Here is a 14,584-nt window from a genome sequence, read left to right on the forward strand (position 1 = left end):
TGGGTGTGATCAAAGTAAACAACTGGGAAACAAAGCACAGTCAAAAACTACTTTAAGATATTGGGAAAGTTTATGAACTAATTTAAATTCAATAAATTAAATTCCTTTAACCTGTATTACAGAAAATTCATTAACGTGACAGGAAAAAGAAACCCAATGATAGGAAACTACAGAAATACAGTATGTTCAAAATCAGGGCTTTTAAAATAAATACCTTTTTTTTTTTTTTAAAGATTTTATTTATTTATTTGAGAGAGAGAATGAGAGAGAGAGAGAGAGAGAACATGAGAGGGGGGAGGGTCAGAAGGAGAAGCAGACTCCCTGCTGAGCAGGGAGCCCAATGCAGGACTCGATCCCGGGACTCCAGGATCATGACCTGAGCCAAAGGCAGTCGCTTAACCAACTGAGCCACCCAGGCGCCCCTAAAATAAATACTTTTATGGAATATATGCATTTAAAATTTTCTGTTGAAAGGAAAAGTGACTCCCTAAACCATGACAGAGAAAGAGACATACAGCACCACAGGGCTGCACACAGGAAAGTTTATACCATTAAGTCCCAGTTCTCACCAGTTAAATACTGAGAACAGTTACGCAGAAACTGTAAGTGTGTCATTTATAAAGAGTTCACAACCAGAATGCTATCAATCCCATGTTTACTCATTGGAAATGCACTGCTAGGAATCTGTTCACCAAAGCTCCAACAATTAAGGGGGATGGAGGGTGATTAACTTCCCAGTCAGTCATGCAGACAGAATACTATATAGCTATACTATATAGCTAGAACGAAGCTATATTTTATCTACTATAAGATGCTAATTTGAAACATTTTTTAAAAACTTGGAAGGTCATAGTTTCACAGTCATAAAGCTTTAAAGATTACAAAAAAGAACTTATTTCCTCCAAAAGGAAATTGAACATTCTGAATCTATATAACATCTCAAAATATTACACTCTGAGGTCAACGTAATAGTAAAGGAAAAGAGGACATCTGATAAAAGGGAGGCTGAACCGAGGGATAATGGGTATGCTCTGCCCACCAAAAGATTTTTTTTCCTTGTACTTGCTTCAATAATATGTAACGACCAAATCTTTTAGTTAATATTTACATTACTTTTGTTTTATCCGTTGTGTTAACTAAGAAATGTATCTAAGTGTTTCAACTATTTATTGAACATGTACTGTGAGAAAAACAATATGCTAGGCTCTATGGTGTGCACAAAGGAAGACCTGGTCCTGTTCTTAGAGGATAGCACTCAAAGGCCTGTCACTCAGTCCCATCTCCAGAAAGTTCACCTGTTTCTCACAAATCAATATAATCTGATTATTAACATAATGTCTCTTCCACCTGTCCCAAGTTAGGCATTCTCAGAGTCCAAGACTTCCTTCTCCAAGCTACTGAAATAGCCTCCTCACCACAATCTCGGTCTTTCCTAAGTCACCAGATGCCCTTTTAAAGCACAGATCTCAAACTATCTCCCTTCTCAAAATCTTTCAACCACTCATCTCTGCATAAAGAACCAAACCCAAAATCATTATCAATGTTAAGTCATTCTAAATTATGTGCTTTTCACAAAACATTCTTCCATTTGTATCCTTTAAGGTTGTTCCTTCAACCCACAATGTTCCCTGCCTGGCTAAAATTCAGCTCTTCTTGTTAAAGGCCTACATAATAGCCTTTATAGCCCTAAATCATAAAAACTTCCAGCGCTAAGCATGAATCAGGTAGCTGACAGAAGAGGAAATATCTTTAACAACTGTAATTCAGTCCCCGTGTACATTTTCTAAGCTTATTCTGCCTTTGTGGCAGTTATCTCTCTGACTTTAAATATTCAGAAGCATATAACTGTTCCTTTAGCTTACATAAACAGTGATCAGCTCCATCAAATTAATCAGATGGCCTCTGGGTTCAAGTTTGTGAGCCCACATGCTAAGAGCCAGATCCCAAACCACTATCACTCCCACCGAAGTACAATGCCATCCTGAAGGCCCTGTATCATGTTTCTCCAATTTCAACACTTCCACAACTGGTTGGCTTTTCAGTAAGTTTTGACACAATGGAATGCTACTGTATCCCTTTAATGAGGTAGGTTTAGGGAAAAAGGACTAAAACTTGAGTATCTTAATTCTATGTAGGAGACAGGACATGACAAGACTTTATAATCAGCTTATAGAGTTCAAATGAACCTTGTCAATATATCAAATAAATTCACGAGAGGTTAAGGGTTTTCATCGATGTCACAGAGCTACAACACTGGAGCCAGAACATAATTTTCCCCAATTACATGATCACTTACTTTTCTTAAATTAATTCTAAGCAGGCAATACTAAAACAAAAATCATTAATCTGCGCATTTTAATCAGGTCAAAAATTTTGTATCCTATAAATTTAAAATGCACACCATCCAAATATCAAACTAGGATATCTGGCATAAATAGGATGAATAACAATAACTGGAAATGAGGAATGGTTAAAGACTACCAATAACTGAAACAGTAATAATAATAGCTAGCAATTATTGAAGGCAGCATTTAATATATATGGGTATCAAGCTAAGCACTTAAAGACATTTTTTCATTTTAATCTTCACAATAACTTTAAAGCATGATTCTCACAAAAGAGAAAGCTGAGGCATAGACAGCTTAAGTAACTTGTCCAAGATTATAAAATGAGTAAGCTATACTATCTACCTAGATCTGTGATAAACTTCTAAGATGTTTGCTGTTAAGATTACCTTCAAATTATTTTTATCTTTAGAATAAAACTCCTTTGTAAAAAAAATTCCCAACTAATGAAATTAGTTCACTCAGCCTTAGTGAACAGCTGTTACAACCTACATTTAAAGAAAGCTTTTCTACTTAAGTTTATAAATTGGCTATCACCTTGATGTTAAAATTAGTTAAAATGTATCCAAAAGTTGATTTAGTCACTGACAGACGTGTCAACAATATATTTCACCAATACATCCTGAAACAAAAGGCTTTTATGAATTTTCAACCAAAATAACAGAAGTTAACATTATACACCCAAGAAATTAAAAACTTTAAAGAGATACCACGGCACAGGATTTACTTCATTCAGCTAAAGTTACCGTTTTTCTAACTCTTTTGGCCATTTTAATATTGAGCATCTGGAGCACAAAACAGTATTTGCAAATCACTTAATTGCAGGTACTTGACAGAATGGTGAATTCCATGGCCACCCACTAATCAAAGCCTCTTCACTTGTTATATACATGATCCAAGATTACTTACTTTGAAAAATATTACTATGCTACAAATCATTACCACTAATTGTTGAGAATTTGTGACATTTTATTCAACAGCTCGTCTGTTAGAACAAAAAGCTGTTAACCTACCTGTCACTGCTGGTACTACTGCTGCTGCTGATTGAGTCACTACTGGAGGATCTACTCCTAGAGCCGCTGCCGCTAGGGGACCTGGTAGGTCTAGACGCTTGGCTAGCCAGTCTCTGAGGAGACTGATTTCTAGACTGTGATGAATGTGGTGACCGACTCCTGCTGTGCTGGTAATTCCGCTCTGGCCTTCTGCCTCGTACCTCCCGGGTAATATCATCCCTGTAGATATCCCTGTGTACCACACTGGGCAGTGTAAACTGCTCCCGAGCCCTAGGTTCGTATCGGGGGTCATGAGCATCAAAACGGTTTGGACTTCGACTCCGAGAAGTATAATAGAGCCCATGTTGTAAAGTCCGCTCGCGAGGATCTCTATAGTAATCCTGATCGTAATGTCTTGTCCGATCAAATCCTCCCGTCCCCCGTTCATGGTGTCCATAGGCACTATGTTCATAAGCACGCTCCCTGTTATCTGAAGCCCTGCATTTAGGAGGGGGGGAAAAATATTTACTCAATCAGAAAAGGGCAAGCAAAACTAAAAGCAAGTCATGCAAACATTCATTTCAGCAGTCTGTCTTTGCAACTGTCATTTGCTAAACAGCATTAACCTACTTAGTAAGCAAACACTACTAAGCTTAACATTTTACTTAACTCCAAAAATTATTTTCACAGCTGAGCAACCATTGTGTATATTGGGCTTTCATGACTAGTGTTCTGCAAGTCAGATGCTCTTTTTATTAGGGATTTTCTGGCTTATGTACAGAAATATACATATACCATCTCCTTTTCATTTGCAGTTTAATGTAACAAGAAGGGACTGTCATTTTAATATCAAAGTTTTCTATACTTCCACCTGATTAAAATATATACCAAACTTTTACTTACTTGACAAATTTATTTTAGGCAAAATTTCCATAATACATTTTAACACAGACATGAAAGCCCTATTGCAATGTATGTCCCAGCAGTAAGAGGGCATTTTCAAAGAAGTCCAGAAAAAAATTTTAAGTGTAACTTTTTCTCATTAACTTTCGACTTCTTGAGTAATTATAAAAATTACCAGATTATGTAAACTGCTGTGCCCAATCACATTTAATAACAGAAATGGAATCTTAAAATAAAAAGACAACTTATCAAAATACTGGATTGACACATGCTATTCTATGGTAAATTCAATTAAAGAATAAAGATTATTTTATCTCCTGGTGCTATCAAATTCCACATAATTTTTAAAACAACTATGATTCTACTTGTTAATGTCTATACTTAATGTTTACAGGAAATATACTCTCAAAGGTTTTAGCTAAAATCAAATTGCCTCTGATGAAATCAGCCAACTTTGGAAACTAAGATATTCATTCGAAGGTTGCTATCAGCAATGGTTTAACCTAAAAAAAAAATATTTCTGTAGGACATGAATATTTGCCAACCTACGGTTACAAAAAATTGTTGCATGTTCAATTACACACATGCAATTATGTGTTAATACTGAAAACCAATTCTAATCCTATAAAGAAATCTTAACATCTTCTACTTTTGTAGAAAACCAGAACTCATTTCCTGAGTTCCTAAAAGACCATTTCATCACCTGAATCTCAACTTGAGATTGGGTTTCTTCCCAACCTTATCTTTGGATCAGATCTTCTATCAAAAGATTAAGAAATCATCAAAAACACAGAAAAATTAGAATCTTTCCAGTGAAGAATATCTGGCAAAAATCTTACAACTAATACTATGTCCCCAATACATACATAGATCCAAATCTGTGCACTAATCTTCACTTTCACCCACCACTTCACTTAGTAGCAACCATACCTTCCTAGGCTATTTCTGCTTTTTGCTGCTATGATGTAAAGCAACTGGCATGGCAAAAAATTCAGTAATACCTTTCCTATTTAAATGTATTAAATAACTTTCTCCTTTTTAAATTTGCTACATTTCTGGCATTTGGATAGGTATTTCAACGTCTAACAAACAACAGGGTTTCCTTTGAGACTTAAGAGAAAATTTCACAAATAATTCATTTAGCACCCTATCAAATGTTAATTGGTAAAAGCTGTTATTAACGATACAACAGAAGCAATAGGCAATAGTTCTAGGAGAATTACTGCTACAGCTGATATTTTAGGAAGATACAGAAGGCAGGCACAAGAACTAGCAGGGCTGAAATCTAATAGCTATTCTTTGATTCATCTATTAGTACTAAATACTTCTAGAGTTAGTGGGGGGAAAAAAGAGAGAGTTTGACTTGGGTTAGGAGAGGGGCTAATATACACAGGTCAGGACATACCAACCTTTTCCAAGTGTGGAAACACGACCTATAATCCCAATTAAATCTAGGGAGAGAATTGTGAACATAACTTCCCCAATTTTGGCCCCTCTTATGGGGGTAATCCACCTTCTTAATGGGCAAGGGTGTCAAATGATATTTAGATGAACCATAAGGAAAAAAAAAATCTTAGTGACCAGATAAAATAATTCCACTGGAAGCAAGTAGTCCCAGACAAACTGTAACTCTCAAACCCCCAGACTTCTTTCTTGAGATAGTAGACAATTATAAATTCATCCACATTCATAAAAATTTCCAGCCCTAAGTAGGAATCAGGCAGCTGACAGAAGAGGAAATATCCTCTATGATTCCACCAAATGAGGAAGGAACAGTTGCTCCCCATTAGTTCACCTTTGTAGCCATCCAGCACAGTCAATTTTGATTGCTGTATCCACAACTGATCGTCACCATGTGTTCAAGGCTAAAGTACCTTTAACTGGACAGCAACTTGCTTAAGAAACAAAATAGTAATCCTCTTCCCCTGGGCTAATGGAATCTTGACTGCATGACATCCCATACATTCCAGCAATTAGAAAAGAATGGCTATATTCCAGGATTTAGAAACATTCATCATCTCAAATTTCTCCCATTCCATCAAGGAGTATAATTCCAACATGGAAACTGTGTAGATCCAAAATGGAAAAAATCAAACATTGCCTTCACTCTTCTTCATCCAAGTACAGATTTCCAGATTAAAGTATTGTTTGTAGGATCCAAGCGGTTGAATCATTATGGTCTGCTAGGTTTTTGGGGACAATCCAATTTGTTTGTACACTTTGTGTAGTGAAAATTGAGAAGCAGATATCAACTTCTAAAAGAATCTGTAGGCTCTAATATTCCAGAAATATTCCATATAGTACAACCACAAAATCTGTAGCCAAATAGCTCCATCAGATAGCAGAGATATATCCAAGGAAGGCCTTCAGATTATCCAAGAGAAGGAATAATTAATTCTAGAAGACAGGTAACTCCAAAAATGATACTGCCATACAAAATCTTCCACCATTTTATATCTCAGGAGTAGATATCCAACCAGCTGCAGGAAATAATCCTCTACGATTCCACAAGATACCAGCCACTGGGATAGAAATCACTTCCGTTTCCAACCCAAAATAGGAAACATTGAGAATGCCCAAAACTTTAAATCCATCTGGGGCCCCTAAATATGAGTTTCTGTTTCTCACCATATCAAATACAAAATACCTGCCTACAGAAACCTTGGAACTTACCCATCAAGTCTCCGCTCATAACGTCCTTCTCGTGCATGAAGTGATGGTGGGGGGCCATAAGCAGGCCCTCCACCACCTCCTCTGAACCCAGAAACCTCTCTACTACGAGATGCTATGGAAACTGTATCATCCAATCCCCGAGCAGCACTCGGAATGGTGCCTGGTTCATTATAATCCGTGCGTAGGTCTCTATCTCCCATTTTGTTGACTGAGTTGTGAGCTTTCTGTGCACTTTTGATGTCCACAAAATCCACAAAGGCAGCCACTCCTCCTTCAGATCCCCTCTTGGGGAGAATTTTGACACTTTCCACACGGCCATATCTGGAAAAAATAAAACCAACATTATTGTTGCATAACAATAATTTTCCAAGAACAGTTTTTGAAAATGTGTTTCTTATTTTTAGACAATTTACATTATCTATGTATGTGGGAGGGGTTACAAAGTGACACTTAAGATGGCTTTTACATTCACATTTTTCTTTCTTGGGGCAAAATTTACAAATTTTTTTTTAAAGTAAGCTCTACACCCAATGTGGGGCTTGAACTCATGAGCCCTGAGATCTAGAGTCACATGCTCTACCGAACCAGCCAGCCAGGTCCCCCAAAATTTACAAATGTTTTAACCATTTTATTACTCTCACTTCTTAAATATTTACTAAATTACTTTTCACCTTTTAAGAACCCTTAGCTGAAATGAATCTCTCAGAAGTTTTATGAATTTTTACATTCTAAAAAAGGTTACTAAACCTAAGATCGTTCAATGTTACTTAGAAATCTTTAAAAATGTTTATTTAACTGAAAATTATAACTAAATACAGTTATTTTACAGATTTCATTTTAATTTAACTCATTAAGTGAAAATGATCTTACTGAAAAAATGAGATGATTCCACAATCTTTACTTGAAGGTAAAATAAATCCAAGTATTTTGTGTGTCCATTTGAAGTAACACACTATTAAAAAAAAATAATTTTTTAAGGATTTTATTTATCCGAGAGAGAGAAAGCATGAGCTGGGTGAGGGGCAGAGGGAGGACTACCTGCTGAGCATGGAGCCCACCACAGGACTCGATCCCAGGACCCTGAGATCATGACCCGAGCCAAAGGCAGACACTTAAGCGACTGAGCCACCCAGGTGCCCCAACAGTCTAATTTTTTTTTTTAAGATTTTTATTTATTCATGAGAGACAGAGAGAGAAAGAGAGAGAGAGGCAGAGGGAGAAACAGGCTCCCTGCTGAGCAGGGAGCGCAATGCAGGACTCAATCCCAGGACCCTGGATCATGACCTGAGCCAAAGGCAGATGCTTAACCATCTGAGCCACTCAGGTGCCCAACAGTCTAATTTTTTTTTTTTTTTTAAATGTCTTTTATTTTTTTTTTAAGATTTTATTTATTTATTTGAGAGAGAGAATGAGATAGAGAGAGCATGAGAGTGGGGAGGGTCAGAGGGAGAAGTAGACTCCCTGCTGAGCAGGGAGCCCGATGTGGGACTCGATCCCGGGACTCCAGGATCACGACCTGAGCCGAAGGCAGTCGCCCAACCAACTGAGCCACCCAGGCACCCCAACAGTCTAATTTTTTAATGCAGTTTTCTGCTATTTAGTTTTTTCCAGGAGGTTAAAACTACTAAAATTTATAATTTAGGTACACTTAAAATTGTTTTTCATTTAAATTAATAAATTTGAGAAAATCTTTTGATAGACCCTATGTTCCCATTTTTATTAAAAAAAAATGCTTGATATGTCTGTAAAGAAAAATTTTAGGGCACCTTTTATATTTGGAAGATATATGTAAGAAATACACTGATTTGGAATTTTAAAAGTCATGAAAATTCTATGAATTTCATTAGGAGTTAACTATGCTTTATGCACTTATATCTGGCATTTTAGAAAGGCAGGCACAGCAATTTTAAATATAGCATTCTTATTTGCTGACAAACCAAAATCATAATTTTACACTTCTCCTGGAGCTGACATAATCAGAAAGCAGAACTTTTCTCTTTACATTCTCTAGTATAAGTTATACCTCTCGCAAGGGAAACATAATCCTAAAATTCTGTTTTATCAGGCAACTGAACTAGAAGTAACAAAATTATTTGTTGATACTGAATTAATGACAGGATCTTTTTTAATTTGGAAAAAATCTGATAGAAATTGGAATAGTTCTTTTTTTTTCCATACAAACATTAAACAATACCTTCTACTGTATCTGACAAAGGACTTGTATCCAGAGTATAAGAAATCTTATAATTCAACCCATTTTTAAATAGGCAAAACACTTCAACAAAGACACACAGATGGCAGATAAACCCAGGAAAATCTGCTTAAAATTATTAGTCATTAGGGAAATGCAAATTAAAACCACAATGAGATACCACTTCACATCCACTAGGATGACTATTTAAGGCAGAAAAAAAAAAAAAGGAAGAAAAGAACAAGTATTGACAAGAATGCAGAAAAATTTGAAATCCAGTGCAGATCTAGTAGAACTATAAAATCGTGCAGCCACTGTGGAAAAGTTTGGCATTTTCTCAAGAAGTTAAGCATAGAATTATCATATGATCCAGCAATTCCACTCCTTAAGAAGTGAAAACTGGGGCTCAAATAGATATGTGTACACCAGTGTTCACTGCAGCATTATTTACAACAGCCAAAAGATGGAAACAACCCTAGTGTCTACCAATGAATGAATAAACAAAATGTGAAATATACGTATAATGGGATAGTATATTAAGACATAAAAATAAACGAAGTTTGGTATATGACACAACATGGATAAAAATTATTTAAAACACCACCCTAAATGAAATAAGCCAGACACAAAAGGACAATTCGTTTATGATTCCACTTATATGAGGTATCTAGAATAGGCAAATTCATAGAGACAGAAAGTAGAATAGAGGTTAGGAGGAGCAGAGACAAATGGGGAAATGGGGAGTTATTGCTTAATGGGTATAGAATTTCTGTATGGGATGAAAAAATTCTAGAAATAGATAGTGGTAATGGTTATATATAACACCATGAATGTACTTAACACCACTGAGTTGTATACCTAAAAATGGTTAAAATGAATGTTATATTATGCATATTTTACCACACCCACACCTACAAAGTTTATCACTAAATGGAAGGTTGCATAGGTTTTTCTTTTTCTTTTTAAAGATTTTTATTTATTTGACAGAGAGAGACACAGCGAGAGAGGGAACACAAGCAGGGGCAGAGAGAGAGGGAAGCCCCATGTGGGGCTCGATCCCAGGACCCTGGGATCATGACCTGAGCTGAAGGCAGACGCTTAACAACTGAGCCACCCAGGCGCCCCTGCATAGGTTTTTCTATTAAAAAAAAGAAGGGCGCCTGGGTGGCTCAGTCAGTTAAGCATCTGATTCTTGATTTCAGCTCAGGTCATGATCTCAGGGTCGTGGAATGGAGCCCCAAGAGGGGAGTCTGCCTGAGATTCTCTCCATCTCCCTCTGCCCCTCCCCCATGCCTGCACGAGTTTGTGCTCGCTCTCTAAAATAAATTAGGGCGCCTGGGTGGCTCAGTTGGTTAAATGACTGCCTTCGGCTCAGGTCATGATCCCAGAGTCCTGGAATTGAGTCCCACATCGGGCTCCCCCTTCTCTGTGGGGAGCCTGCTTCTCCCTCTCCCTCTGCCTGCCACTCCCCCTGCTTGTGCTCACTCTGTCTCTGTGTCAAATAAATAAAATCTTTAAAAAATAAAATAAAATATAATTAATTAGTTAATTAAAAAAAAAAGAGTGAAGCAGCAAAGGGAAGCAACTCCCCACCAAAAATTCAGTTAGCCAAAGAATAATACGGGGAAAACAAATGTTTAAGCTTATGTCCTGAATAACAAAGAGTTAAATACAATACTATGCATTGATTATTAATTACCAAATAATCATTCCATAGATTATGGGTATAAAATAAAGTCAAATCATGCTCCCTTCCTCAGAAGGGCGGGCTTACCATCTCTATCATTTTTATATAAGGAGAGCACACTTCAGAAACAAGACATAAATTTATCTTCCAATTCAACAAAGGAGAACTCCATCGAGTATTACAACTCTACATTACTCTTCTATACTGAGAAGACTGGAAACTCCCAAATTAAAAAAAAAAAAAGCAGTGTCTAACTCTTCATATCCATGAAAACTCAGCTGGTAAAGGTGATGTCCTGATTTTGTCTACTCTTTCCAAAATAACACATTTCCTACAGTTTTCAAGTATTCAAGATGAAACATTTATCTGACATTTAGTAGTTAAAAAGGAATCAAACCACAATTAGGTAATATTTCCTTTTCAACAACATCGAGCCTTAGATACATACAGGTTTTCAGAGAACCTATGGAATATTTTCCAGTAACATACAGAAAATATCAATTTCTAAAATTACACGGTCACTAGTTATGTGATTAAGTTAACTCATTTATAATTTCTCAAGAATTAAGAGAACCTAAGTTTAAAATAAATGAGAACAGAAAGCTAAGAAATTGTGTTCGACTGCTACAAGCTGCAGTACATAACTATTTAATAGGTTTGTCTTCAAAAACACAGTAAAGAAACAATACTAAATTGGCTTGTTTGGTCAAAATGTTCAACATTAAAAAATATTAAATTGATCAACATACACTGTATTCTAAGTTTTTAAGATTCAATTTAAAAATTATCCAAGATAAGGGTGCCTGCTTGTTCAGTCGGTACAGCATTCAACTCTTAATCTCAGGGTCCTGGGTTCAAGCCTCACGTTGGGGGAGCCAACTTAAAAAAAAAAAAAAATTACCCAAAATAATGCCAGGTTTGGTGAAATGTTTGGCCTCCTTTCAACAACAGACAATTTAGGGGCGCCTGGCTGGTTCATTCGGTGGAGCCTGTGACTCTTGATCTTGAGGTTGTGGGTTTGAGCCCCATGTTGGGTGTAAAGATTTTTTTTTTTTTTTAAGATTTTATTTACTTATTTGACAGAATGAGAAAGCAGGAGAGCACCAACAGTGGAAGCAGCAGAGGGAGAAGGAGAAGCAGGCCCCCCACCGAGCAGGGAGCCCAATGTGGGGCTCAATCCCAGGACCCTGGGATCATGACTGAGCCAAAGGCAGTCGCTCAACCAACTAAGCCACCCAGGTGCCCCTAAAGATTACTTAAAAAAAAAAAAAAAATCTTAAAAAAAAAAAAACCCACAATGGACAATTTATATAATAAGCACTGACAGTCCTTAGCAGTTCCTTGAAGAATATAATTTCAGTGAATTAATGGCCTCAGAGTTCACATTGGAAAGCAATGTTGACATAGTGGAGGCAAAGCATGAGAGTATAAGAAAAGACACTAATGTTCTGATCCTAATTCAATTATTAATTATATGATTTTTAACAGGTACTGTTCTAGGCACCTGATGCGTATCAAGGAACAAAGCAAAGATCCCTAGCCTGAGGGAATTTAATTACAATTTAGATCCCTGAGAGGTGAAGAGTTGTCCTACTCTAAACTGTTTTTATCAACTCCACAAGAAACTTACTCTATAATTTCCAAAGCAACACCATTACATAAAGCTAAAGACATAACCCTCAACACAGACATACTTCTCAACACCCCTTCTTTCCAGAAGGCACTGCACTCAACCATTATTGGCTGGGTTATCAATGAAAATGCAATTAATTTTAATTCTAGTTTTTGCAACTGATCCTACTAATAAGCAATAGTAAAGAATAGCCACATACAGTACTTGCTTTTCACAAAAAGCCTCCTACTACAGAAAACAATCCTCCCCAAGTCATTTTTTTTTTAAGAGAGGGAGGGAGAGGGAGAGAGAGAGGGAGGTGGTGGGGGGTGAGGGGGGGGGGTTGGTAAAAGTAAAGGGAGAGAATCTTAAGCAGGCTCCATGCCCTGCGTGGAGCCCAACCTCACAACCCTGAGATCATGACATGAGGCAAAATCAAGAGTCGGATGCTTAACCAACTGAGCAAGCCAGGCACCTCTCCCCAAGTCATTTTTGAAACAACCATAGATCCACTCTGCTTAGACAATACATCTGAATTCTACATCTACCCTTTCTTTGCCCAGTTAACTCCTGGTGTTAAAATATCACATCTGAGTCTTTTATGATTACTAACATTACTGCTCTATTTCCAAGTAAAGAGATCCCTTCTAAAGCTTCAATGTTGTCCCACTATTCCAGGTAAGAGTTATAGGATCGTACAGAGGGAAAATATTAGCCTTTTTGAAGAGGCATGCAATTAACCTAAACATCTACTCTGTAAAACCCAATATATCACTTTCCAAACATTGCATATTTTATCAAACTACCAATGGTTTTGTGTATTTCCCACTTTCCCACCCTTCCATCCCATAATGGCCAAGATGTTCCTTATTCAAAAGTAAATGGCCAATAAGCTCAGACAGAAAGAAAGTAAGAGCAAATGAACATGTCATAAGGGATAAAAAGGCCTAAAAGATAAATATTAAAGCCTGGTTGGGCTACCTATAAGAAATGTTTGTTTTTTATTCAGAATCATTCTTCTTTCAAGGTCACCCAGCTGGGTCTTAAGTATATCCATTACAATTACCAAACTACCTGAAATAATGCAGTAACATCAACACTTATATTACCTTTTTATAGCAGTAACTTTTTACAAAGGAATTACTAATATATAAATCAACCCATCTGATTTATTTATTTATTTATTTTAAAGATTTTTTTTTTTTTTTTATTTGACAGAGAGATAGCACAAGTAGGCAGAGCGGCAGGCAGAGGGAAAGGGAGAAGCAGGCTCTCCGCTGAGCACGGAGCCCGATGCGGGGCTCAATCCCAGGACCCTGGGATCATGACCTGAGCCGAAGGCAGCCGCCTAACCGACTGAGCCACCCAGGCGCCCCTGATCTATTTATTTTTTTAATCTTTTTTTTTAAAGATTTTATTTATTCATTTGAGAGAGAGAGACAGAGAGAGTATAAGCAGGGGGAGAGGCAGAAGCAGAAGGAAAAGCAGACTCCCTGCTGAGCAAGGAGCCCGATGTGGGGCTCGATCCCAGGACCTAGAGATCATGACCTGAGCCGAAAGCAGAGATGCTCAACCATCTGAGCCACCCAGGCGCCCCTGATCTTAAATTCAGACCAAAAGGCTGGTTTTCCCTCTTATGACAGACCTTTATTTTACGTCCTACACTAATAACTAGAAATACTTCAGGCAGACCAAAAGGCAGAATCCTTAGCAACTTAATATGTTATAACAGCATTTAAATTAGAACTGCCCAGGGGTGCCTGGGTGGCACAGTCGGTTGAGCCGGACACTTGGTTTCTGCTTGGGTTGTGATCTCAGGGTCATGAGATCAAGCCCTGCATCAGGCTCCACACTGGGTACAGAGTCTGCTTGGGATTCTCTCTTCCTCTCCCTCTGTCCCTTCCCCTCTCACTCTCTCAAATAAATCTTTAAAATAAAATGAATAAATAAATTCAAGATGGCCACATTTTTCTTACATAAATCACAGGTCAAAAATTTTATCATGGGGGCACCTGGGTGGCTCAGTCGTTAAGCGTCTTGCCTTCGGCTCAGGTCATGATCCCAGGGTCCTGGGATCGAGTCCCGCATCGGGCTCCCCACTCAGCGGGGATCCTGCTTCTCCGTCTCGCTCTGCCTCTCCCATACGCTTGTTCTCTCTCTCTCATTAAAAAAAAAAAAAAA

General features: G+C 37.5%; 1 protein-coding gene across 3 annotated transcripts in view; it reads right to left on the bottom strand.

The window, feature by feature from the left end:
• Window positions 1–14,584, bottom strand: part of SPEN (spen family transcriptional repressor) — a 104,979-nt gene that overhangs the window by 60,240 nt on the left and 30,155 nt on the right. For all 3 annotated transcript variants that reach the window (XM_032392991.1, XM_032393009.1, XM_032393001.1), the window contains exons 2-3: window positions 6,914–7,234; window positions 3,359–3,835 (exon numbers count right to left, since the gene is read on the bottom strand). In XM_032392991.1, the coding sequence (XP_032248882.1) occupies window positions 3,359–3,835; window positions 6,914–7,234 (798 nt within the window). The remainder of the gene's footprint in view (window positions 1–3,358; window positions 3,836–6,913; window positions 7,235–14,584) is intronic.

The sequence above is a fragment of the Phoca vitulina genome, unplaced genomic scaffold (genome assembly GCF_004348235.1).
Source record: "Phoca vitulina isolate PV1807 unplaced genomic scaffold, GSC_HSeal_1.0 scaffold2, whole genome shotgun sequence".
Lineage (NCBI taxonomy): Eukaryota > Metazoa > Chordata > Mammalia > Carnivora > Phocidae > Phoca > Phoca vitulina.